Source organism: Periophthalmus magnuspinnatus, chromosome 16 (genome assembly GCF_009829125.3).
Source record: "Periophthalmus magnuspinnatus isolate fPerMag1 chromosome 16, fPerMag1.2.pri, whole genome shotgun sequence".
In the NCBI taxonomy this organism is placed as follows: domain Eukaryota; kingdom Metazoa; phylum Chordata; class Actinopteri; order Gobiiformes; family Gobiidae; genus Periophthalmus; species Periophthalmus magnuspinnatus.
Genome location: NC_047141.1, coordinates 5,644,325 through 5,671,828, shown reverse-complemented (window position 1 = coordinate 5,671,828; position 27,504 = coordinate 5,644,325). Strand labels below are relative to the sequence as shown.

The following is a 27,504-nucleotide window of genomic DNA, read 5'->3' as shown; positions in this document are numbered from 1 at the left end:
AGACACAGGGGACGCGTGCTTCAGTCCCGCGCTGAGACACAGGGGACATGTGCTTCAGTCCCGTGTAAAGTCCTGATGCATTAAAACAAACACGACCTGTACAGCAAATCCAGGCTGTAACTTCAGTCCTAACACCCCACCCCACCCCACCCCACCCCACCCCACCAAGAACCTTCTGGTAACAAGTACATGTACAACACTGCCTTTGTCAGTAAATGTTTTTCAGTCACTTTCCCCGTGTACATTATAATGCACTTAACATAAAGAGCTGTTAATTATACTTTAAGGTATTACTAGGCCCTATTTTACACAAAATTGACAATTGTGAGCCTTAAGCCATGTTATAATGCATCAAAAACAGACCTGGAGTTGTGTTTTGTTTCATTCACATACGTTTGAGTAACACTTTATTATCAGTCTATCTACATCTTTAATGCTGAGAATGCTCTGTTCCACCTTGTGATGTCATGGAGTAGTAGTTTTCAAGTTAGCAACTGCCTTTTATCTAGTTCAGTAGAGATTGGACATTATCCAAATGATTCTAGTGAAGCTGTGTGGAGTTTAAAAACACTGGAGCACTTCCTGTATCACCACATGACATCACCAGGTGGAACAGATTGTTTTCAGTTTGACAGAATGGACATTTGCCACATCATAAATGCAGGAGAGGTTTTATGGTATATCTTAATGCCATACTGTGGAACATTCCAGGCAAATTACAACACTTCCATGGAGGTAGGAGAGAGCTGACCCGATGTCGGACAAACACATGAGCAGAGCGCCCCCTACACGCGCCCAGGACACATGTCACCCATGTCTCATTTGATCAGACTTTAGTCCGTCTGCTTTGACTTGCTTTTGAGGAGGCCACACAGGAGTGCTACAGAGTCTAATCAACGCTGCTAAAAGGAAGTTTTAAAGATCTTTTTTGAACCATTAACTGTTCAGATTCGGCTCTTGCCTCCCATAATGAGCGGTAATTCTAAATCCCAAAGGACCGAAGGTGTGCTCCACAGCTGGGTGCGCACAGTGTGCGCCCTCTGGCGGCCCACATCAGCAGCACACTGTCCTCCGGTGCCATTTTGAGTAAGTGAACTTCAGTGGCTTACGTTTGGATGTGCTGAGAGCGCGCGCAGCCTCAGGATTCTGTAGGAGGCAGAACGTGAGTGCACGCGCACAGGTTTGAGTGTAAACGAATGATTGACGCACACGTCACACACGGGCTTCATTTGCGTGGAGATTTGTTCTCCGCGCTCCAATAAGAGTGTGTCTGATGATCAAATGAAGACTTGGCTCGTCTTCACTGTGCAGCAGCGGAGCCAAAACTTCCCCGGAGGAGCCCCGCTGCCGCCGCCGCTGCTTAATGAGGCGGGAGCGCGCTAATTAGCTCCTAATTGTCGCGCGGAGGGTCTGCGCGGAGTCGGTACAGAACAGCTGTGCGGCAGCCTGGGCAGTTTGTCCCGGGCTCCCCGGGACCCCCGCCGGAGCCACGGTTTTATGTCTGCGTCACAACAAGTCGTAGCGGCGGGGTGATGGCGTCTCTGGCGGCCTGACTCCGCGCTGCTCCTGTCATCAGCATCAATAGGCCGCGGGGGGCGGAGGGGAACGGCACCGATCAAAGCGACATGACGAAACACCGTCATACGGAGGGACGGACACACCGAGACTGAGACGGACAGACGCCCGCCCCTCCTGCTCTCTGACGGCTGACTGCTGACTGACACACCGCGGCGCTGCTGGACACACTCTGGAACATACATGCACACTCCCGGGCACACTCCCGGACACACTCCCGGGCAGCGCGTCCGAGCGGCCGCTAATTGGAGAGCGCCCCCCCGCAGATGAGGCTTTTGTATGTGGAGCCGCAGGAGCGAGAGTGAGCCGCCTCGGAGGAGCCGGCCCTGACAGGTACAGTGCTTCACAGATCAGACACACCGTGCAGCGGGAGCACGGACAAGCACCAGAACCTCCAGCAGAGCCCGAGCGCCGCCATGCGTCAGTAAGTTTGTGCAGCGCGGAGGCAGGGAAGTGTCGGGATGTCAACAGTGTGGCGCTGCGCGTGCACGCGCCTGCTGCTCTGTCTCAGACGCGCACGGCTCATTTGTCTTGTGGCTGTCTCGTGTGTAGAGGAGGGGTGCACTCTGTTCCTCAGAGACAGGCCGTAAACTGTGTGTTTGTGTCGTCAGGATGAGCGCCGTGAGCGAAGGAGAGGACGTGCTCGCGCGATGGACCGACGGCCTGCTCTACCTCGGCAACGTCAAGAGAGTGAGTGTGTGCACGTGACACTCACGCACCCCACGCGCTCTGTGTCCCCTCTCTGTCCCCTTACACCTGTGTGTCTCTCACTCTTTGTGCCCTCACACCTGTGTGTCCCCTCACACCTGTGTGTCCCCTCACTCTCTGTCCCCTCACACCTGTGTGCCCCCTCAGTTTGTCCCCTTACACCTCTGTGTACCCTCACACCTCTGTGTCCCCTCACACCTGTTAGTCCCCTCACTATGTGTCCCCTTACACCTGTGTCTCCTCACACCTCTGTGTCCCCTCACTGTGTCCCCTTATGTGTCTCTGTGTCCTTTGTGTGCAGGTGGACGGGCTGAAACAGTGCTGTCTTGTTCGTTTCGAAGACAACTCGGAGTTTTGGGTCCTGCGCAAAGACATCCACACCTGTGAGACTCTCTGAGGGGCTCTAAACCGGAGGCTCCATCTGACTTGTCTCTGCCTTTGTTCACTCTGTTGTTTCCGGCTGGCTCTCTGTCTCTGTTGTCTCTGTTGTCCTTATATGTCTCTCTGTGACCTGTTGTCTCTGTTGCTTCAGCTGTCATCATGTGTCTCTGTTGGCTCTGTCCCCTGTTGTCTCTGTTGGCTCTGTCCCCTGTTGTCTCTGTTGGCTCTGTCCCCTGTTGTCTCTGTTGGCTCTGTCCCCTGTTGTCTCTGTTGGCTCTGTCCCCTGTTGTCTCTGTTGGCTCTGTCCCCTGTTGTCTCTGTTGTTGTTTCTTCAGCTGTCCTCATGTGTCTCTCTTTCCCCTGTTGTCTCTGTCATCTGTGCTGCTTCAGCTGTCCTCCTGTGTCTCTCTGTCCCCTGTTGCCTCAGCTGTCTTCATGTGTCTCTCTCTCTCCCCTGTTGTCTCTTTTCTCTGTTGCTTCAGCTGTCCTTATGTGTGTCTCTGTCCCCAGTTGTCTCTGTTGTCTCAGCTGTCTTCATGTGTCTCTCTGTTCCCTGTTGTCTCTGTTCTTTCAGCTGTCCTCATGCGTGTCTCTGTCCTCAGTTGCAGGTGCGGGGGAGGACGTGTGCTGTGTCTGCGATGGTCCACCTCTCAAAGAGCCGCTCATCACATGTCTCAAGTGTCGGCACGGTGAGAGACTGATGTATTCTCACCACCAGTAGCGTAGTAGTAGTAGTAGTAGTAGTATACAGCTGGCACTGGGTGAGCTGAGCAGCAGCAGTAGGATGCAGCCTGTAGCTAGTATTTGTGATGTGGAGGATCACTGTCTGCCTTTTTATTTGTGTGTACTATTACTACTACTCCTACTCCTACTTCAGAAGGCTTGAATCTTGTTAGATCTGTGAGACTTCACCCTCTCCCTCTGCTCAGGGTACCACGCGGCCTGTCACTCGCCCCCTGTTGATCCGGAGGTGGACATAGACTCATGGATCTGCCGACACTGTGTCTTTGCCGTGGCTACAAAGGTCAGAATGTGAACACCTGCACAGAGGAGACAGAGCTGAGGAGTGAGAGACAAAAAGCAGGGAAAAATGTAAAGGTCCACTGAGTAACATTTCTGGTGGAGCTTGTTTCAACAGAGACTGGAGATGATATCGTTTTGCCTATGTTCCACAGTATGCGTATTATGCAAAACTGACTTCTCATCAGAAACATGAGTGAAGAGGTTATAGATGTCATCCATGTCAGTATTTTAGAGATCTCTCCCAGGTCCTATTCGAACCCTACCTGCGGTTGGCTATAAGATTCTGTACAAGGCTCCGCCCACAAGCCTACTCCATGCTCTCGCACAGCCATTTTCCATAAATGTACAGAACTCGAGGAGCAGTTTAACAATGTTTAATATATATTACAATATATAGTGTTTAGAGCTTGAATGGTGTGAATGAAGGTTGATTGATCAGATAGTTGAGAGTGGGGTTGTTTGCAGTAGTCCTTGAGTAGATCGGGGGCAGCGGGGTCAGAGACGAGGTAAGCCGTACTGGTAGAGCTGGGTTTGGTGGGTGCGAGATTCGTACCGGTCGTGGAGAGCTGGGTCAGAGACAGAAGAGCTGAGCAGGTCCATGGAGCGGGATCTGACGAGGAGCAAAAACATCCAACTTAGAAAAAAGTAGCTCATGCAAAAACATGAGACTGAGCCAAGCAAAGCTGTACCACTGTGGATACGCGGACGATCTGGCGCTGAATGTCCTGGGTCCCTTTGTCCTCCCCAGGTGCAGCTTGATTAGCAATTAGTTGCAGGTGAGCAGGGGAGGAGCCCGAGTCTCCGCCCAGCTCCAGGCTTTGACACACAAGGGACGGGGAAAACAGCACCAAACACAAGGCACACTGGGATCTTGACAGGGCTGTGTTTTGGACAGAATTGTACAGCTAAACATAAGGATTACTAGGAAGATTACTAAAATACTCAAAACAAAAACATGCATGGATGACTTGAAAAACCTCTTCAGGCATGTTTTTGATGACGGAACAGTGTTAAAACAGGGTTGAAAGCATCAAAAAGTCAACTTTGCGTAACACTCCCTGTTCTTTAAGGTTTGGGTTTAGTTCAGGTTATGTAGTGTCTGTATTTAAGGTTTGGGTCAGTCTCCATGAAATAAATGTAAGTCAATATAATATCCCCAAGAAGCATGTAAACCCTATGTATGTGTTTTCAGAGGGGAGGGGCCATGAAGCGGGGCCGTTTCGCCAGGCTCATGCAGTACATGAAACTGCGGCTGCCCTATCAGCTGTCGTCTCTGGACTGGGACCCTCAGCATCTGACCAATCAGCAACAGTGTTACTGCTACTGCGCTGGCCCAGGAGAGTGAGTGTGCTCTGACCCCTCTGTCCTGTTCTCTGATCTCCTGGCTGACCCATCTGCTGACCCCTCTCCTCCCCTGTCCTCTGACCACTCCTTTGACCCCTTTTCTTCTTATACCCTGATTGTTTTTTGTTGACCCCTCCTCTCACTCTTTCCAACCCCAATTCTCACTGGTCCTCTGACCTCTGACCCCTCTTGTGACCTGTCCTCTGACCCCTTCTCTATTCTGTCCTCTAACCCTTTCTCTGATCTTGTCTGCTGACCCCTCCTCTGCGCTCTCTTCTCGCATGTCCTCTAACCCCTCCTCTGTTCTATCCTCTGACCCCTTCTCTGACCCCTCTTCTGACTTGTCTTTTGTCCTCTCTTTTGACCCTCTGCTGACCCCTCTTCTGACCTCTCCTCTGACCTGTCCAGGTGGAATCTGAAGATGCTGCAGTGTGCGCGCTGTGGACAGTGGTTCCATGAGGCCTGCACTCAGTGTCTGTCCAAGCCTCTGCTCTATGGGGACAGGTACAACACACTCTACCCACCGGGACTATCCTGAGGCCATACTGATACTTACCAGTGACATCACACTTGGGGTGTTCTACATGTACCTCTATGGTGGAATGTTGAGCGACTTATCACGGAGACGCGGTGCCACGCATTAGCAAACAATGTCAAAAAGTGTTAAGATAGTCAAGAAAAACTCAAGAAAAAATACAAAATGGACTTAAACAGCACATTTCCAGGAGTCGGATCAATAGTGTTTATTAGGTGATTTTCAACAAAAAGGTGAGAGTGATCAACTGAAAACTATCGGCTAATGCTAGCTAACATGTGACTGTAATTTTCTCACCTGTTGTAGTTTTAAATAAGTCAGATCTTTATGGTCAGATTGTGTTAGAACAAAGCTCAGATTAAAGTATAAACTGGGTAACAGAGCTTCAGACAGAGCTGTACTTAAGTTAGCGTCACATCCCCAGGGCATGTTGATGATGCTGCAAAGTATCATTTCAGACCTGTTTGTTGTGCTCTTTTTCACCCGTGTGCTGCAGATTCTATGAGTTTGAGTGCTCCGTCTGCACCAAGGGCCCAGAGACCATCCAGCGGCTGCCCATGACCTGGTGAGTCCACACTGATGTGCATGAGAAAATACAGAAACACAGAAAAAAAACCAAAAAACCCCCAACACATCCTTCCTGTAGGTTAAGTGCAAGAAATGCTAATGTTACAGTGTTGAGATAAACCTTTGAATCCTGAGGTACAATTATGATGACAAAACTATTAGCGTCTTAACAAAATGCACTGAAGAAACAGATACTCCTATGTCTGTGAATGAATTCCTCTCTGTCCCCCTCCCTCTCTGTCCTTCTGTCCCCCTCTCTCTTCCCCTCACTGTCCTCCTCTCTCTCTGTCCTCTCTGTTCCACTCTCTGACCCTTTCTCCCCTTCTCTGTCCCCTTCTCCGTCCTTCTGTCTGTCCCTCTCTCCCTGCCCCCCTCCTTGTCCTCCTGTCTGTCTCTCCCTCCAACTCTCTGCCCCCATACCTGTCCTCCTCTTTCTCCCTGCCCCCCTCCTGTCTCTCTCGCTCCCTCTCTGCCTCCCATTCCTATCGTCCTCTTTCTCCCCGTCCCTGTCTCCGTCCCCTTCTGTCCTCTTCCCTGCCCCCCCCCGTCCCCCTCCCCCGTCACCCCTCTGTGCGCTCCTCCCTCTCCCCCTGTCCCCTTCTCTGCCTCTGTCTTTCCTTGTCTCTGTCCCTCCTTCTGCCCCTCTCCTCCCCCTCTCTGCTCCCATTCCTGTCTTCCTCTCTCTCACTGTCTCCATCCCCCCTCCCTGTCCCCCGTCTGCCCCCCTCTGTGTCTCTCGCCCACTTTCTGCCCCCCGTTTCTTTCCTCCTCTCTGTGCCTGTCCCTGTCTCCGTCCCCCTCCCTGACCCCCTTCTCTCTCTCCCTCTCTCTCCTCCTTCTGTACCCCCTCTCTGTCCCTTCTCCCTCTCTGCCTGTCCCCCTCTCTCTCTCTCCCCTTTTCTTCCCCTGTCTGTCCTCCTCTCTGTCCCCCTCTCTCCCCCTCTCTGTCACTGTTCCTGTCCTCCTCTCTGTCCCTGTCCCTGTCTCCGTTCCACTGTCTTTCCTTCTCCCTCTCCCCCTCTGTCCCCCCTCTACCCCACCTCTCTATCCCCCTCCGTGTCCCCTCCGCGTCCCACTCTCCATCTCTCTCATTCTCCCCCTCTCTTTACCCTTTCCTGTCCCTTACCCTGTCCCCCTACCTGCCTCTTTCTGCCCCCGCCCATGACCACCATCTCTCTGTCCCTGTCCCCTCGTCCCCTGTTGTCCTGCGCAGGGTGGACCTGGCTCACCTGGTCCTCTACCACCTCTCTCTGTGCTGTAAGAGGAAGTACTTTGACTTCGACCACGAGATCCTGTCCTTCGCCAACGAGAACTGGGACTCTCTGCTGCTGGGCGCGGTACTGTTCCTGCACATGATGAAACACGGGGAAATCTGTCCAGCCATTTCACTGACTGCCAATGAGGACACACAGTCACGATCACCACAGAAACCAAACTGTCAAAAACGGGACATACTTTTCCTAGTTCTCATATGTTTATTAAACCCGGACCTGGTTTGAGGACGCACTCGCACCATGATGCCATCCACAGCGTTCGGCTCCAGTCAAATGAAGCTCAGTGAGGCTAGCAGTTATAGGGGTGATTTTGGCGACCACGAGTATCATAGCGATCAAAGTGCTAATCTGGAGCGAGGTTGTCAATCAAACCTGTTGCTAACGTTACGCGGGATCGACCTGGGGGAACGAAGGCGCCTCATTTGTCTGTTAAAATAGAGAAATAAAAGCACAAGGATCGAACATACGAACATTTTAATACCAAAATGACGAGCCTGGCATCAGCAGTTACAGAGGGAGGGTGAATGTTTTTTCAATAGAAAGTGAACTGGAGCCAGAGTCAATGGAGCTGAAATCGCACCCATGCTCACTCCCTATTTGGAACCGGGCGGCTAGTGGGTTAGCTATGTCCATTTACATATAGTCACTTTATTATGGCCATTATTTAGTCATAAATTGAGCCAATTTTAGTCCAGATCTAGTCCAGGTTCAGTTTTGGGTTTAGTCCTAGCTCTAATCTGGTGCTTTAAACGGGGTCTGAAGTCAATACGAGCCTCAAAAAAGTGGCTATAGTGAGAATTATGACAGGTCTACTCTCACGTGGCTCATGGTGCGGCGTTTGGGGTGAGTGATGTGTGAGTAAAACAAGGACCAGACCAGTAATGAAGTAAATAGAGTGTGAAATCTAGTGTGAAAAGTAAATGAGATCCTTTGTCTGTCTGCAGCTGTCGGACACTCCGAGGCAGGAGCGCTGTCACCACCTGCTGGCTGCTCTCAACGTGCACAAGGACAGGTACGCGTTCACTCCTACACACTTCTACGCAACCTCCACACACCTACTCACTCCTACGCACTTCCACTCTCTGCACTCCCTAACTCACTACTAACTCCTACCCACTTTCATTCATTTCTACACACTTGTACTCACTCCTACACACTCCTACGTATTGCTACACACTCCTACTCACTCTTACACATTCTTACCCATGCCTACACAGTCCTACTCACACCTACTCACTCCATCTTCACACACGTCCACTACTAGCTCACTCATACTCACTCCTACTCTCTCCTACGCACACCTACTCACACCTACCCTTTCCTCCTCACACTAACTCACTCCACACACACCTACTCACTCACTCCTACTCTCTCCTGCTCACACCTACTCACTCACACACTCCTACTCGCTCGTATCCTACTCATTTCTGTACACTCATACACACTACTTACTCCTACTCTAGCTCACTCCACACACTTCTACTCTCTTCAACACACAGCTACTCATTCCTACTCACTTCTACACACACCTACTCACTTCTACTGACTCCTTAACTCACTAGTACACACTCCTACACAATCACTCCAAGACACTACTCACTTATACATTTGCCAGCGTGCATATATTTTATACTGGTGGTATTATGTGGAGATTGTCTGTTGTGTCTCTGGGAAAAGTGATAAAGACGTGCGTGAATGGTTCGTGGTAAAAATGCAGTCAATGGCACAATACAGGCCTTTTAACTTCCTGTGGTGGCTGCAGGTTTGTGTCGGGTAAAGAGATCAAGAAGAAGAAGTGCCTGTTTGGACTCCAGGTGCGAGCTCCGCCCCCTTTGGCATCAGACACCTCCCCCGTCCTGACAGAGGCTCCGGTCAGCATCGGTCACCGCAAAAGGTCAGTTCTGCCTGTACACTGTCACAACGTTTACAAAATCCTGTTGATGAATTTTTGGGAGATCAGGAAGTAAAATGATAAATTTCACCAAAATTACAAAACTAGAAAAAACTAGGCAAGAATAACCTAACTTGTCATATGCACTTTTTTTTGCTATAAAAATACTGTAAGCTTTGCCCTTGTCCTGAGCATGTGCTTGTGTTTTCCTCTTAGCCCACTGTCAGTGCCCTGTCCAAAGAGAGTGGGGGCGCTAGAGCCCCGTAAACCCAAGAGACGCCTCCCGGAGTCACAGGTCAGAGTGTATGCTTCATCTGTCCTGTGAACGGTGTCCTCTCTCACTCTCCTCTTTTTCACTCCATCTTTCTGCCCTCTCTCACCACTTGCTTTCTCTTCCCTCTCTCTTTCTCTTCTTCATCCTCACCCCCCCTCTCCCTGTCTCTCTCTTCTCTATCCTCACCCCCCTCCCCTCTTTCTGTCTTTCTCTTCTTCAACTTCACCTCCCCCTCTCTCTTCCTCCCTGTCTCGCTCTTCTTCATCCTCGCTTCTCACTCTCTATCCCTTTTTCTCTCCTCTTCATCCTCATCCCCACTCTCTCTTTCTCTTCTTCACCCTCTCTCCTCTCTCTCCCTCCCACTCTTTTTCTTCTTCACCCCGTCCCTCTCTTTTCCTCATGGTTTCTCTCTTCTTCACCCCCTCCCTCTCTGTCCCTCCCACTCTTTCTCTTCTTCATCCCCACGCCCCCTCTCTCTCTCCCTGCATCTTTCTCTCTCCCTCCCACTCTTCCTCTTCTTCACCCTCTCCTCTCTCCCTCCCACTCTTCCTCTTCTTCACCCCCTCCCCTCTCTCTCCCTCCCACTCTTCCTCTTCTTCACCCTCTCCTCTCTCTCTCCCACTCTTCCTCTTCTTCACCCCCTCCCCTCTCTCTCCCTCCCACTCTTCCTCTTCTTCACCCTCTCCTCTCTCCCTCCCACTCTTTCTCTTCTTTACCCCCTCCCCTCTCCCTCCCACTCTTTCTCTTCTTTACCCCCTCCCCTCTCTCTCCCTCCCACTCTTTCTCTTCTTCACCCCCTCCCCACTCTCTCCTTGCCACTCTTTTTCTTCATCCCCACGCCCCCTCTCTCTCTCACTGCCTCCTTCTCTCTCTCTCTCCCACTCTTCCTCTTCTTCACCCCCACGCCCCCTCTCCCTCCCTCCTTTCCCTCTCTCCGTTCCTCTCTCCAGCCCTGTCCATGTGCAGGCCTCATGTCCAGGTCACAGGACAGCCCCAGAGCTCGTTGTGAGACGGTGGACTCTTCAGAGTGCTTTTCGTGCCCAGGGTCATGTGATTGTCTCATTCATCGTGGCGCTCTAGTCCTCACAGTGATCAGAGCAGCAGCTTCACTGCTCTCTTCAAAGGCAGCTTCTATTTTTACACAGCCTTCTATTATCCCACTCCACAACACGTTTAACTGACAACTGCAGCTCCCTGTGTCTCCACAGGGCCTCATCCTGTGTAGGAACTGCTCACCCTGTGGTTTAGACCACTACAAACATGTCCCTGTGTGTCCCTCACTGATCTGTCCTCTGACTTGTCCCCTGTCAATCACTGACCTGTTCTCTCTATGGTCCCGTACCTCTCTGACCCGTCCTCTTTGGTCCTGTCCCTCACTCACCTGTACTTGTCCTCTGCAGACATGTCCGGCCCCTGTGGGTGACCACATAGAATGTCTCCCATGTTGTCATGGTTACATGGGCGGGACCAATCTCTACAACAGGAAGTCGGATCAGGGGTACAGCCCGAGGTAAATATCAGGACACATTTTATACATTTTATTTATCTGAACATTTGATGTTAATCTAGATATAATACACATATATGTAAATCATTTTTAAATAAAATTTGAAAACAAAAATCTGAATAATCAGACTTGTAATAAAAATTTAAAGTAAGATATTTTTATGTTATTGTCTCCCAAAATATATATATATTAAAAAAAATGTAATTTGATGTTGGGCCATGACCCGTTAGTGGCTTCATTGATTTAATAGAAACAACAGTCAGTTTCTGTTGCATGAAGAACATGGGGATCGTTCTGTGGATCTTTATTGTCGGTTGCAATAATAGAGTCGGCTTAAAGGCAACGTCCAGCAAAATTCAAAGCCGAGTCTAAAGTCGATTCTAACAAGTGGCAGAGTCTAACAAAGTGAGATCACGTTTTTATGGTCCTCCTTTAGTGGGAGTCGTGCTCTCCTGTATAAAAGGAGGCCACAGAGAAGAAATGTGGCCTTGACCAAAATGACCGAGATGTAGCTGCTTTATCTCAGTTTTCTGTGATTATGATAAATGTCAATTGTTACATGGGAAACAATATTTTCTACCTTTGTAAGAAAGCAACAAATGCATTATATTTGTGTATTATTCTCACAGCTCTTCAGTGGAAAGGCCCAACAATCATATATCAATTTTTAATATTTAGAAAATTGAGGCCAGTAGTCCTGTTTTATACAATATGGCTGCATTTTTAACTTTCCATACTTCTTGACACCTTTGAATAGTAAAAAAATAAAAAATCCACCATCAAATGAAAAGTTTTCTTTTTCTATTTTTCCAAAAATCTTGAAAAGTGGCCCAGTTAAGTGATGCCTGTTCATAAGTCCTGACACATGTGTACTTTTAAATGCTGATACTGCCCCACACTTGTTTGTCTCTTGTTGCTGCACAGCCCTCCATCCAAGCGCATGTGGGCCTTCTACCACAACTCGTACAACGGGAGCATGGGACTGTCCAGGAACCTGCACTACTACAACAGGTCAGTCCCCACTACTACAACAGGTCACTACTACTACAACAGGTCTCCACTACTACAACAGGTCTCCACTACTACAACAGGTCACTACTACTACAACAGATCACTAGTACTACAACAGGTCTTCACTACTACAACAGGTCTTCACTACTACAACAGGTCAGGCCCCACTACTACAACAGGTCTCCACTACTACAACAGGTCACTACTACTACAACAGGTCTCCACTACTACAACAGGTCACTACTACTACAACAGGTCAGGCCCCACTACTACAACAGGTCTCCACTACTTCAACAGGTCACTACTACTACAACAGGTCAGGCCCCACTACTACAACAGGTCTCCACTACTACAACAGGTCAGGCCCCACTACTACAACAGGTCTCCACTACTACAACAGGTCACTACTACTACAACAGGTCTCCACTACTACAACAGGTCTTCACTACTACAACAGGTCACTACTACTACAACAGGTCACTACTACTACAACAGGTCTTCACTACTACAACAGGTCTTCACTACTACAACAGGTCTTCACTACTACAACAGGTCTTCACTACTACAACAGGTCAGGCCCCACTACTACAACAGGTCTCCACTACTACAACAGGTCAGGCCCCACTACTACAACAGGTCTCCACTACTACAACAGGTCACTACTACTACAACAGGTCTCCACTACTACAACAGGTCACTACTACTACAACAGGTCTCCACTACTACAACAGGTCACTACTACTACAACAGGTCAGGCCCCACTACTACAACAGGTCTCCACTACTTCAACAGGTCACTACTACTACAACAGGTCAGGCCCCACTACTACAACAGGTCTTCACTACTACAACAGGTCAGGCCCCACTACTACAACTGGTCTCCACTACTACAACAGGTCACTACTACTACAACAGGTCTCCACTACTACAACAGGTCTCCACTACTACAACAGGTCACTACTACTACAACAGATCACTAGTACTACAACAGGTCTTCACTACTACAACAGGTCTTCACTACTACAACAGGTCAGGCCCCACTACTACAACAGGTCTCCACTACTACAACAGGTCACTACTACTACAACAGGTCTCCACTACTACAACAGGTCACTACTACTACAACAGGTCAGGCCCCACTACTACAACAGGTCTCCACTACTTCAACAGGTCACTACTACTACAACAGGTCAGGCCCCACTACTACAACAGGTCTCCACTACTACAACAGGTCAGGCCCCACTACTACAACAGGTCTCCACTACTACAACAGGTCACTACTACTACAACAGGTCTCCACTACTACAACAGGTCTTCACTACTACAACAGGTCACTACTACTACAACAGGTCACTACTACTACAACAGGTCAGGCCCCACTACTACAACAGGTCTCCACTACTTCAACAGGTCACTACTACTACAACAGGTCAGGCCCCACTACTACAACAGGTCTCCACTACTACAACAGGTCTTCACTACTACAACAGGTCAGGCCCCACTACTACAACAGGTCTCCACTACTACAACAGGTCACTACTACTACAACAGGTCTCCACTACTACAACAGGTCTTCACTACTACAACAGGTCACTACTACTACAACAGGTCACTACTACTACAACAGGTCTTCACTACTACAACAGGTCTTCACTACTACAACAGGTCAGGCCCCACTACTACAACTGGTCACTACTACTACAACAGGTCTCCACTACTACAACAGGTCACTACTACTACAACAGGTCAGGCCCCACTACTACAACAGGTCTCCACTACTACAACAGGTCTTCACTACTACAACAGGTCAGGCCCCACTACTACAACAGGTCAGGCCCCACTACTACAACAGGTCACTACTACTACAACAGGTCACTACTACTACAACAGGTCTTCACTACTACAACAGGTCTTCACTACTACAACAGGTCTTCACTACTACAACAGGTCAGGCCCCACTACTACAACAGGTCTCCACTACTACAACAGGTCGCTACTACTACAACAGGTCTTCACTACTACAACAGGTCTTCACTACTACAACAGGTCAGGCCCCACTACTACAACAGGTCTCCACTACTACAACAGGTCACTACTACTACAACAGGTCTCCACTACTACAACAGGTCACTACTACTACAACAGGTCAGGCCCCACTACTACAACAGGTCTCCACTACTTCAACAGGTCACTACTACTACAACAGGTCAGGCCCCACTACTACAACAGGTCTTCACTACTACGACAGGTCAGGCCCCACTACTACAACTGGTCTCCACTACTACAACAGGTCACTACTACTACAACAGCTCTCCACTACTACAACAGGTCTTCACTACTACAACAGGTCACTACTACTACAACAGGTCTCCACTACTACAACAGGTCACTACTACTTCAACAGGTCTCCTCTACTACAACAGGTCAGGCCCCACTACTACAACAGGTCACTACTACTACAACAGGTCACTACTACTACAACAGGTCACTACTACTACAACAGGTCTCTACTACTACAACAGGTCAGTCCCCACTACTACAACAGGTCAGTCCCCACTACTACAACAGGTCAGTCCCCACTACTACAACAGGTCTCCACTACTACAACAGGTCAGTCCCCACTACTACAACAGGTCAGGCCCCACTACTACAACAGGTCTCCACTACTACAACAGGTCAGTCCCCACTACTACAACAGGTCTCTACTACTACAACAGGTCAGGCCCCACTACTACAACAGGTCTCCACTACTACAACAGGTCTCCACTACTACAACAGGTCTCCACTACTACAACAGGTCACTACTACTACAACAGGTCAGGCCCCACTACTACAACAGGTCTCCACTGCTACAACAGGTCACTACTACTACAACAGGTCAGGCCCCACTACTACAACAGGTCTCCACTACTACAACAGGTCACTACTACTACAACAGGTCTCCACTACTACAACAGGTCACTACTACTACAACAGGTCAGGCCCCACTACTACAACAGGTCTCCACTACTACAACAGGTCACTACTACTACAACAGGTCAGGCCCCACTACTACAACAGGTCAGGCCCCACTACTACAACAGGTCTCCACTACTACAACAGGTCTCCACTACTACAACAGGTCACTACTACTTCAACAGGTCACTACTACAACAACAGGTCAGGCCCCACTACTACAACAGGTCTCCACTACTACAACAGGTCACTACTACTTCAACAGGTCTCCTCTACTACAACAGGTCAGGCCCCACTACTACAACAGGTCACTACTACTACTACAACAGGTCACTACTACTACAACAGGTCACTACTACTACAACAGGTCTCCTCTACTACAACAGGTCAGGCCCCACTACTACAACAGGTCACTACTACTACTACAACAGGTCACTACTACTACAACAGGTCACTACTACTACAACAGGTCAGGCCCCACTACTACAACAGGTCAGGCCCCACTACTACAACAGGTCTCCACTACTACAACAGGTCACTACTACTTCAAAAGTGTGATGGTTCGACTAATCAGATTCAAATATTCGACATGACATTCCACGTTTTCCGATTGCTTTGAGCGAGAGTCATCCCAGATTGATCATGTGAAAAACTCAATTAAGAGTGACAGATATCAATGACGTGGTTAGGCAAGTGCACCCGGAAAAATAATCCTCTTATCCACGGGCACAGTTCACTTGGGGCGTCACCCACACATAAGTCATGTTTTTTTAGGAAATAAAATGTAAATCGTAAGTGATTATACTTTTTAATCATAAGGCTGTACTCAGCAATTCTTAAAAACCGGACTGTACCGATCTAACCAAAGAAAACAAGACGTATCTTTAATTAAATTGTCCTTTTGTCTGTCCCTCTCTCTGCAGTATGGAGGAGCCTCACAGGATGCCCGCGCAGTGCCTGCAGTACCCAGTCAACCCCAACAGCGCCCCCCAGTGCCACGCCCAGTACCAGCAACACCCCCGCCACCAGCCTCCAGAGGGCAGCAGACCGGCGCACGCGGCTCTGGGGCACGACCTCCCGCTGTACCAGGGCAACGTGGGCAGGGGGGTGGGCGGAGCGGGGGGCGGGGCTTCTGCAGAGGGAGGAGGGGCCATGGGCAAGGGCTGGGGAGGGGCCGAGGCGGTGCGGATCCTGGCTCGCCGGGTCACGCACGACGGGAAAGTGCAGTACCTGGTGGAGTGGGAGAACGTGGGCGTGTACTGAAGCTACGTAACACTCCACAACAACCACGAGGTCTCGGGTTCGATTCCCGGGCTGTGTGGAGTTTTCCTCATGGACCTGAAACATGCACAATAGTCCCCCAGCTAGGTACCTCAGACCATGGACACAGGATCTGGAGATGAGTGGAGTATCGCGGTTGCTTCGGCAGCTTTGAAGGATGTTTGGAAAGTTCTACCTTAGCACCATCAGGCCGCCCACACAGTCTGGTCACTCCGCTGTGGGCCCGGTGTCTGTGACGGGCTGTGGGGGTATACCGGTCAGAGCTGGAGTGGACAGGACCTCTTGTTAAACAGACCCGGTTATTTAAAGTTGAGCCGGAAATTTGTAGACAGTAGTAGTCCTTTACCCTGGTTCAGTGGCAGCCTGACCTGTGTCCTCTGACCTTCCCATTTTCTGACCCTCCGTGCTCTGACCCCTGCGTTCTTCGGCACAGTGTTGGCATCAGTCCTAGGACATTGGATTTGACTTTTTGTTTTGTCGCTCACGAAGAAACGATGTCAGTGTAATACCTCATTTGTCCAGAACGGGCCCATGGTGGAAGACGTTTTAGAAGTTGTCATCTGGGGTTTTATTTGTTAAACTTTATGTGAAATTCTTATCAAAAGTGAACAAAACACAAATTTCCACAAACTTAAAATCTCCTTCTGCCTCATCCCGGAAAGGTTTTGCACCGTAGTCTTTTTATCGATCACAAACTTAATGTAGAAAGTCCTGTACGTAACATTTTTGTACATACGGTTTATAAATGACACCGCTGGACACTGTTTTCAAAATAGAGCTGGTTGGACATTCTCTAATCATTTTCCATCTCAAGGTGTTAGTTTGGGGAGGAACTTGTAACTTTTCTGGGGATACGCCAACTGCTCATGACGATGTTAAATATTTTACCTGGAAGGTTCCACAGTATGGCATTTAATCAATCTTGCATTTAATTACAGGTGTTTTTACTTCTTTATGAAAAAAATGTGCATTTTTACCGTGAGCTACCTCTACTGATCTAAACTTTAACTTTATCTGGCTGGTAACATCTACTTGTCTCCATGGAGATAGGTGCATGCATTTAATGGCACACTATGGAACCTTCCAGATAAAGAAAAAGTAACTCTCTAGAGACAAGATGATGGCAGTTGCACCTTTTTTAATGTGTAAAAAGAACGACTAAACACGAAAACGAGTTTAGGTCCAAAACTTATGAACTTCAGGCGTCAGAACTTTCAGAGATGGGACAGAAGGAGATCGGCGCTCAGAGAGTTTGAGGAAGTTTGTAGAAATGTGTGTTTTGTCCCTGTGCACACTTTTAGTTAGAATTCAATAGTTTTATAAATCCGACCCCAGACGACGACCCCTGAACATTCTTCTGCCATGACAAAGAAAACACTTGTACACTGAATAACAGCTGCTTTTGTGCGTCTTATTTTTACTGAGGATGCACCAATCCAGCTCTTTCTGTTCTGATAGTGCACATACTTTGCCTTAATAGGTGCACTACGAAACTTTTTCCTCTCCGCAGATCTGATCTGTAACTTGGCCTGGGGCTTGTCGCCACGGTGACTGAAAATAGATAGTGTTGTCATGGAACCCAACAGTCCCTCTGACTTCACTGCGCTTCTGGAATAAAATTTTTCACACAATTTTTTTCCGTAAACTTACTTTTTTTTTAAAATATTCAAACACGAGACACGAGCAGCTAACACTTTTTTTGTTAATTTTTATTTTTTTATTTTTTTTATTCATAGTTCTCGTGGTCATTAGTTACCACAAAGCTGAATAACCCAAAGCTTTCAAACTTTCAGTATTATTTTTTTCAAAGTGGTGGGCGGTCACTGTTGAGCTCCATGCTGTGACTCCAGGTAGTAGAATCCCCCCTGTGGAAAAGTTTCGTATTGCACCTTTAAGAATCCAACACCCAATACCAGAGCAGGGACTGAAAGCACATGTCTGTTTCTTTACAATTCATAACAAAACGTAACCACAGGGAGAAGACAGGAACTGTTCATAGATCTCTTCTTTTGTGTGTGTTCTGTTTTTAATCGCAATATTGATACTTTGCAGCTGACGTCTCCAACATTCCCTGGCGGTGTGATGCTAACTGAAAGCACTGCTCTGTCTGAGGCTTGTTAAAGTAAAGCTCAGATTAAAGTCTAAATCAAACAGCATGAACACGCATATCTTTTCTCTCCTGGAAATGTGTTGTTTAAATCCATTTTGTGTTTTTTTTTCTTGACTTTTCAGACTATCTTAAAACTTTTTGGCAGTGTTTGCTAGTTCGTGCATTGTGTCACTATGGTAACTGCTCAACATTCCACCGTATAGATACATGTAGGACACCCCAAGCGTTCAGTGCAAAGTATCAATACTTGAAATTCTAAGTTTGCATATGAAAAACAACTATTTGTAGACAGTGTATAAGCCTCCTTTAGTCCCAGCTGAAATGTGTATAATTTGAGGTGGAGTATGTTTGGGTTGGAGACAGGAGCACTTGGGTGTTTGAGAGCAAAGGATGAAGAGGAGGGCAGCCGAATGGAACGCACGATGAAAAGGCTCTGACTGAAACAGATGTGCCCTCAAGAGCACATGGATCAAACCTGAGCATAAGATGTATGGACATATGGATCGTGTTTTTATAGCTAGGAAAATATATGTCAGGAGAAAACATTTATTATCAACACTTCATGAAAATGGGGGCTCCGGAAGTATGATTTCCATTCATTTTTCCCATAGACTTTCCGTTAAAAATATGGAGTTTGCTGCGCGGTAATCTGCCGTGTGGAATCTAATGACCACAAGGTTCTGTTACTGAAACGTTCTAAACCACTTAATTATTAAAGTAGACATATTGTGCTTGTGGATCATTAGATAATTTGTGATTTTTGGGGGGATAGCTTCAGATTATGAGTACTTGACACTGCCGAATCCTGCGAGTATCACTCATTAAGAAAACAGAAATAGAGAACTAAGTAAATACGTCACAGTGGGCGTGTACCGGTGGTGGTTAAAACAGGAGTTCACTGGCAATATGGCGTCTTGAAATAAGTGATTTATGATTACTCAAACCTACATGAATCACTTCAAATTAAACTTCATGAGAGTTATATGGTTAAAAGCTCTGAAAAGTCGATTTTGCGGAGTAGGTCTGCTTTAAAACTGTTCAACAAAGAGTTTTAAATGTTTGTTTGGGCTGAAAAAAAAACCACATGGGTATTTTTTGTGGTTTTAAACTTTTAATATTGTGGAAAAACTAATGGGAAAATGACCTCCGGAACCTCGGCAAGCTTCACAGTGGGCGGCACTCAAGTACAGGCCTGTTCTGAAGTGAGCTGAACAATACAGAGTTACATGTGTCACTACGGGCAGATTCTAACACGTATGACATGACTTTTATTTATCTGCACTCCTGTGTTATTTAAAGACCTGAGTGTACCTGAGTTTTACTGTCTTGCAGTGGTGGAAGAAGTACTTCATTTTGTTAAGTCGAAGTACAGATACCGGAGCAAAAAAATACTCAAGTAAAAGTATAACATGAAAAAATATGCTTAAGTAAAAATATGAAAGGTTAAAAATATACTTACAGAGGTAAAAGTAAAAGTATTTCTTGCAGATTTTGACAGCTATAATAAACCTCTAGATGTAGTGATTTTGATAAAGATTTGTGCTGGGTTTGGTTCAACAGAAACAACTGAATCGATAGTTGTTGTTTTTTCTGGCTGGTTTAATTTGTAAATTTTTGTTTGCTCAAATTATGAAGTTGATCAAAATAAACTCTCAGCCTTTTCAGCAGGTCTCAAACTGTAATAAAAATGCTTTTACTTTTCAGTCCTGTTCAAGAAGTGGAGTAGAAAGTACAGATACTGCTCTCAAATGTAGTGAAGTAAAAGTAAAAAGTATCTGTACTTTACATAAATAAAGTACAGATACCTCAAATTTGTACTAAGTACAGTACTTTACTACTTTTACTTTGTTAAGTTCATCACTGCCGTCTTAAAAATGTGAAAAACAGAACTGCTTCATTTTAAACAGTTTCCAGTGGTTCAAAGTTATTCTTCACTTACCTTGTGTATTTAGAACATCATAATTATTCACCAAGATTAGTTTATAAGTGCTTTTCACAACTCTCAGAGACCAGAGTAGAGTTTTGCCGTGACGGTAAAGCAAACAACAACTAGCATGCTAATACACACTTCATGATTATGGAATAATAAAATACTTTATACTTAGACGCAGACAGTACACAGTGGACTTATTTTGACCTCAAGAGCGGCTTAGACAATATATCTGAACTGGGGCAAGACACATTTAACTAAAAATGCCTTTTTTGCCTTTATTGTTATTGATATTGTTAAGTTTGTTTAGAAAAGGGTGACTGGGACTTTTATTTTTATTTATAGTTATATTTTCTGCAGCACTGGGTCGCACTTCAAAATGTGTTGTTGTGACTAGCCTACATTGGAACTTTTTCACACATTTGGGGAAAAATGTCACAGTATGGAACATTTTGTTTTATTCTTGACAGATTCAAGTAAACTGTATTTATTTTTTATTTTATTTAGAATTTTTGTATGACCCCGGGACTGTGGAGTGATTCTGATGGTCCATGTCTATGGTCCATTATCACGTCGGTCATGTGCTCAGGGTCGGACACACGACTGTCGGCATTTCAACACAACTTTTGTAACCGCGGCAACAAGTCACACCGGAAGATGCAAAGTTCCTTTTTAGAGTTTATATTTTATACAAAGGATTCTATCTCCAGTCTGTGCACTTTTATTTACAAAGGATATTTTCAGGAAGTGATTGTTGCTCACGCCCACAGTTCCCCCTCCGGACTGCAGGGGGCACTCTCCTACTATTACTGTTCTGGATGGATATCACAGCAGATTTTTGAAGTAGTCAAGTCCAAGTTCTGTTTAGTATTTTTGGAATATTTGAGTTTGTAAATGTATCTTTGCTGGTGTACAATGAACAAAATAAACCACTTTTACTTAGTCTGAAAAAGCGCTTCTGTGTGACTGGTCCTGTGTGTTTCTGTGTGACTGGTCCTGTGTGACTGGTCCTATGTGCTTCTGTGTGACTGGTCCTGTGTGACTGGTCCTGTGCGCTTCTGTGTGACTGGTCCTGTGTGCTTCTGTGTGACTGGTCCTGTGTGCTTCTGTGTGTCTGTTCCTGTGCTCTTCTGTGTGACTGGTCCTATGTGCTTCTATGTGACTGGTCCCATGTGCTTCTGTGTGACTGGTCCTATGTGTTTCTATGTGACTGGTCCCGTGTGCTTCTGTGTGACTGGTCCTATGTGCTTCTGTGTGACTAGTTCTATGTGCTTCTGTGTGACTAGTCCTATGTGCTTCTGTGTGTCTGTTCCTGTGCTCTTCTGTGTGACTGGTCCTATGTGCTTCTATGTGACTGGTCCCATGTGCTTCTGTGTGACTGGTCCTATATGTTTCTATGTGACTGGTCCCGTGTGCTTCTGTGTGACTGGTCCTATGCGCTTCTGTGTGACTGGTCCTGTGTGCTTCTGTGTGTCTGTTCCTGTGCGCTTCTGTGTGACTGGTCCTATGCGTTTCTATGTGACTGGTCCTGTGTGCTTCTGTGTGACTGGTCCTGTGTGCTTCTGGTCCTGTGTGCTTTTGTGTGACTGGTCCTGTGTGCTTCTGTGTGACTGGTCCTATGCGCTTCTGTGTGACTGGTCCCGTGTGCTTCTGTGTGACTGGTCCCGTGTGCTTCTGTGTGACTGGTCCTATGTGCTTCTGTGTGACTGGTATTGTGTGCTTCTGTGTGACTGGTCCTATGTGCTTCTGTGTGACGGGTCCTGTGTGTTTCTGTGTGTCTGTTCCTGTGCTCTTCTGTGTGACTGGTCCTATGTGTTTCTATATGACTGGTCCTGTGTGCTTCTGTGTGACTGGTCCTGTGTGCTTCTGGTCCTATGCGCTTTTGTGTGACTGTTCCTGTGTGCTTCTGTGTGTCTGGTCCTGTGTGCTTCTGTGTGACTGGTCCTGTGTGCTTCTGTGTGACTGGTCCTATGCGCTTCTGTGTGACTGGTCCTGTGTGCTTCTGTGTGACTGTTCCTGTGTGCTGTGACTGGTCCTGTGTGCTTCTGTGTGACTGGTCCTGTGTGACTGGTCCTGTGTGCTTCTGTGTGACTGGTCCTGTGTGACTGGTCCTGTGTGCTTCTGTGTGACTGGTCCTGTGTGCTTCTGTGTGACTGGTCCTGTGTGCTTCTGTGTGACTGGTCCTGTGTGACTGGTCCTGTGTGCTTCTGTGTGACTGGTCCTGTGTGCTTCTGTGTGCTTCTGTGTGACTGGTCCTGTGTGCTTCTGTGTGACTGGTCCTGTGTGCTTCTGTGTGCTTCTGTGTGACTGGTCCTGTGTGCTTCTGTGTGACTGGTCCTGTGCGCTTCTAATGCTGCATCAGCAATAGATTTCTGTCGCTTACAAGGTGCAACTCTCTGCTGAGACCACAAGATGGCGCTGTACTGTAAGTGAATGCACAGAGCTGCCCCTCTGCTCTGACTCCTACACATCAGACCGGAACCTTCATATTCTTAAATGACAGTATGATACTCTCTTCTCTAGATTACGTCTTCCATACTTGAGCTGTGTGTTTTTCAGTGAAGAGTCTTCTTCAGGTTGCTATATCCAGGTAGGAGCGGATGCTGAGTGCGTGCCCACGCGTGCGCGCTCCCGCTCCCTCCCTCTCTGCTGAGACTCTCACACTCGTGTGCGCCACACATGCTTGCGCGCGCGCACATCCTGCTCCTGTATTTCGGTTGCTGGTCCGGGGCTCGCGGTGATGCCAGTGTGTCCAGCGGGAGAATGGCGTCGCGCGCGGCTGCCTCGGTGAAGCGCGCTGCTGGCCCCGCGCTCCGTCTCTTCTCGGGTTAATTTCTCTCCGTTTTGTGATTCCTGGGCGCGCACAGTCTGCCGAGAACCACAAGCCTACCACCTTCAATGACGGTGGAACATGTCCTATGTTCCCTTTCAAGGTAAGACATGTCTCCGCTGTGTCCTGTGTCTCACTGTCATTTTGTCTCTACTGTCCCTGTCCCTTTGGACGCAGCGACAGGTGCGTTCCCGTCCCCCGCGGTCTGTGCCCACACGCGCGCACATACAGCGCAGCGTGTGGCCGTGTGTGTGCGCGTGCCGCATCACAGTGTAGTAATGTGTGTGCGCGTGGCGTGACTCTGTCATTCACAGAAGCACACACTTAGATCAGTGAGAGACAGAGCCCGGGCCTCTGGACCTCTCCTCTGGTCCTCTGGTCATGGCGCGGTCAGGGACCAGCGCACGGAGCCTATGGCGAACAGCTGATGGAGCTGATGGATGTGCAGTCATTAGGCTACTGTAGGAAGGCTCTGCGCTGTGCCCACATCACCAACCCGAGCTACAGCCACTCAGTGAAGCCACAGCCAGCTCTGAAGAGCTAAGTTAGCAGCTCCAAGTTGATTCTGGCATTGGCACATCGCGTCATAGCCAAGTGAACAGTCGGGCCGCGCGGCCTATCATGCCCCCGGCTCCGCTGGCCTTATGTAAAACTTTAGCCCAGTGTGCACCCGCCTCTCCGCGCTGTGCTGCTGCTGGAGCCGCGGTGCGTGCACAGTGAGTGGGTGCGAGGTGCCAGCGCTCTCCCATCACTGCAACTGTGACTAATGCTGTGTGAGCCCCGCGCTGCAGTCACATCATCTGCTCACACGCACGCTCCTGGCCGCCTGTACGCCGCCTGCACGCCGCCTGTGCCGCTGCCGGGGTGTCCTGTGAGGGGGGTGAGGGGAGAGGGCTGAGCTCACCTCAAACATCTGACTCGGAGTTTAGAGTTCAACCACGTGATCTGCTTATGTTACCATGGAAACCGAGAGCCAAGGGACGCCTCTCCACTCCACAGAAAAACGACCTCAGATTGCTTTCAGGAGTGTGCCCCTCGTGTGGACGGCCCAGCACCAGCCTAGTGTCAGTGCACGGCCTGGGAGAGTCTTACAGGACCTGGTGTCTTGAGTAATGATAAAATAATGCAGATAGACCCAGTACTTTTTCACATACTTAAAGCTAACATCTGTAAATGTATTTGATTTGCCCCTGCCCCTCATCTGGCTCCTCCCCTCTTCCCTCACCTGGCCCCTCCCCTCTTCCCTCACCTGGCCCCTCCCCTTTTCCCTCACCTGGCCTCACACTCATCCGTGCGCTCTGGTCTTGTCAGGCCAAAGTTGGCACATTATCAAACAGCAGTAATGTAGACAGCATCTAGTGGTGACATGTGAGAATACAACAGGGCCGGGTCGACCAGTCTAATTACAAATGTTAGCTTTAAGTCAAGTCACAATTCCATGCATTATTTCATTCACTCCACACTACAGCTGACCTGGCGCAGACTGATCAAAAGTAGTTGCTAATCGTGGAGATGACACTTCTAAACCTTCACCAATGGGTCATACTCCACAGCTTAGACGTAGTAAAGGAAGTGTCTTGCCAAAGGACACAAAGACACAATGACAGTATGCACTGGATCGAGTGAGTTTGGTCAATTCATCTCCATTCTGACTGTTTGTCATAGAGTCAGCAGCAGTTAAATACACAGCAAACAAATTGACCAAACAGTAGTACTACATGTTATTTTTATGCTAGATTCTGTGTTTAGCTTCTTACTATGCTTCAGTGTCTGTAGTGTCCATCTGAAGCTGTTTCTTACACATGTTTCAGTAATCCTGCATATGACCTCTGAGAGCGCAGAACACATGTCATCATGTGCTGCTCTGCATGCTCCTCTGTGTTTTTAAAGTTTACTAACCCTCATGAGACACAGCATTTCAGGGCTCTGATCGTTATATAATAAAGGAACTGTAAAAACACAGTAGAATTTTGTGGTCTGAACTGGCAGTGACAGAAACAAACTGGAAGTTGTGCAAGTTTCTTAAAGAGGGAGTATTATGCAAAATTGACTTTTTGGAGCTTTCTAATGTTTGAGTATTTAAGAGATCTCTTTCAAGCCTTATTCAAACCCTCGCTATGGTTAGCTGTATGATTCTGTACAATGCTCCGCCCACAATCCTACATGACCCATGCTCCCACACAACAATTCTCCATAAATACACAAAAACATAATGCAAAACTGTACACAACAACTTCACAAACCTGATGTGATGTGCTGTAGTTTCATTAGCGGGATGTACGCCGATTGTGCTGTGATAGGGCTCTGAAGGAGGAGTGACTTAGTGCTGAGAGCAAAGCGAGGGGAGAGTCAGCGCAAACTTATATGTTAACATGTTGTTTTCGCCAAATGTAGCATTTTCAAAACAATACAAGGTAACATGGTGATGTACATATGTGTTTACAGTTAATACCAAATAGAAGTAAAATGCCCCCTCTTTAAGTCACTTTTGTACTAAATACCTTTACTGCACTACACTTTAGAGCAGGTATCTGTACTTTCTCCTGCAGTAGACTTGTGAACTAGATTGAAGTAGTCCATTAGTTTGAGAGGCTTGTATTTTGACTATATGTTTCAGTGTATCATTTGTTATTGGCGATGCAGATGCACTTGGCTCTGTTATGCCATAAAACTCACCGCTGCCAAAATCCCCCCCTCTTCCTTTGCAAACCTCTTCTCCACTTCTCCACACTTTCTCTGGATAATATGGCTTCTCCAAAGTCTTGACCAGCTTAATGTCAATTTTATGGGATTATTACGTCTTTACTTGATGTAAAAACATATAAAATACAAGACGCAATCTGCACTGTGGAATGCTTTTTTTTAATATGATTTTGCTAATTTATGACTTTAATCAGCGATGATGTAATTGCGTCGTATAACTGTTTTAATATTGAGGATTGAAATGATTTTTTTTCTTTTTTCTTTTTACAATGACGTGAAGATAGCGTATTACCTCTTATACCACTGTAGCCCTGTATGTATCAAATATCACAATCAGCGATGAAACTACAGCACATCAAATCAGGTTTGTGAAGTTGTAGTGTACAGTTTCTTCATCAGTCATGTTTTTTGTATATTTATGGAGAATTGTCATGATGTGGAAGCGTGGGTGACGTAGGCTTGTGGGCGGAGAATTGGACAGAATCTTACAGCTAACCGTAAGAAAGGTCCGAATAGAGAGAGGGAGAGATAACAAAATTACTCAGACGTGCACGGATGACGTTTAAAACCTCTTCAGGCCTGTTTTCGATGAGGGAACAATGCTATAACACGGTAGAAAGCTAAACAAGTTATTTTGGAGAATAGCCCCTCTTTAAGATGCAGTTTTGTTTCTTGGGTTTGCGTGTTGAGAAGTTGCGCTGCGTTTTTATGACGGCTCTGAGACTCCTAATCGGTGTGCTGACCTTTGACCTGTCATACAGCCGCCCACATGGAGCTCCTGACCCCTGCTGGCCGGTGTACGCCTCTGTCAGTTCTGCACACTCTTCTTCCTGGTTTGTCCCGGGCTGACAGAGACACGTGGACCTTAAGAGGCAGAAGCATGGGGAACACTGCATGTATTTGAGCTTAAAGAAGACATATTGTGCTTGTGTCTGCTCTATAGTTACAATCTATGACACCCGTGGATCATTATGTTTTAATTTTTTTTTTTTTTTAAATCTCAATATTAATCTAAAACGACTTAATAAAACAAACAAGTTCGCAAACATGCATGGATGACATCAAAAACAACATTATAACACAGCTCCAAAAAGCCAATTTTGCATAATACCCCCTTTTTAAAGAAGCACTATGTCTGCCACCCGCTTGTCTCCGTGGTGATGTTATTACTTTACCTGGAATGTTTCACCGTATGGCATTAAACTTATCTTTCATGCTTTTGTTCAATTGTTATTCAAATATCACTTGCATAGCCTCTCCACAGATTTGACCTGTAACTTGGTCTGGTGATGTCTGATGCTTGTCTCCATAAAAATAGAAGTTTAATGCCATACTGTGGAACATTTAAGCAAATCATTAACATCTTTTTGGAGACAAGCAGGTGGTGAACCCTTCAAAAGTTACATATTTCTCCTTTAAAGGTCCTATATTATGCAAAGTTGATTCTTGCGAGCTTTAAGTCATGTTATAATGTTGTTACCTCATCAAAAACGTACTACTACACATGTTTGAGGAGCCCATTATTATTATTACTCTGTCTGCTTCTCCAAACCTCAAAATACTCTGTTCCACCTTGTGATGTCATGAAGTGGTAGTTTTGAAGTTA

The 27,504-nt window shown here is 47.1% G+C and overlaps 2 protein-coding genes across 2 annotated transcripts in view; both read left to right on the top strand.

The window, feature by feature from the left end:
- The first annotated feature begins 1,605 nt into the window (after nucleotides 1–1,605).
- On the top strand, nucleotides 1,606–16,631 carry phf1 (PHD finger protein 1). Its single transcript, XM_033980828.2, has 15 exons — nucleotides 1,606–1,908; nucleotides 2,187–2,265; nucleotides 2,585–2,666; nucleotides 3,267–3,353; nucleotides 3,594–3,688; nucleotides 4,880–5,028; nucleotides 5,440–5,535; nucleotides 6,063–6,131; nucleotides 7,347–7,470; nucleotides 8,352–8,419; nucleotides 9,170–9,301; nucleotides 9,515–9,593; nucleotides 10,973–11,082; nucleotides 12,004–12,090; nucleotides 15,968–16,631. Exons 2-15 carry the CDS (start codon nucleotides 2,188–2,190, stop codon nucleotides 16,305–16,307), a joined length of 1,596 nt encoding a protein of 531 aa, XP_033836719.1. The 5' UTR covers nucleotides 1,606–1,908; nucleotide 2,187; the 3' UTR covers nucleotides 16,308–16,631.
- Nucleotides 16,632–23,192: 6,561 nt separating this feature from the next.
- Nucleotides 23,193–27,504, top strand: part of syngap1b (synaptic Ras GTPase activating protein 1b) — a 73,394-nt gene continuing 69,082 nt past the window's right edge. The window contains exon 1 of the mRNA XM_033980704.2: nucleotides 23,193–23,298. Within this exon, the coding sequence (XP_033836595.1) occupies nucleotides 23,277–23,298 (22 nt within the window). The 5' untranslated portion in view covers nucleotides 23,193–23,276. The remainder of the gene's footprint in view (nucleotides 23,299–27,504) is intronic.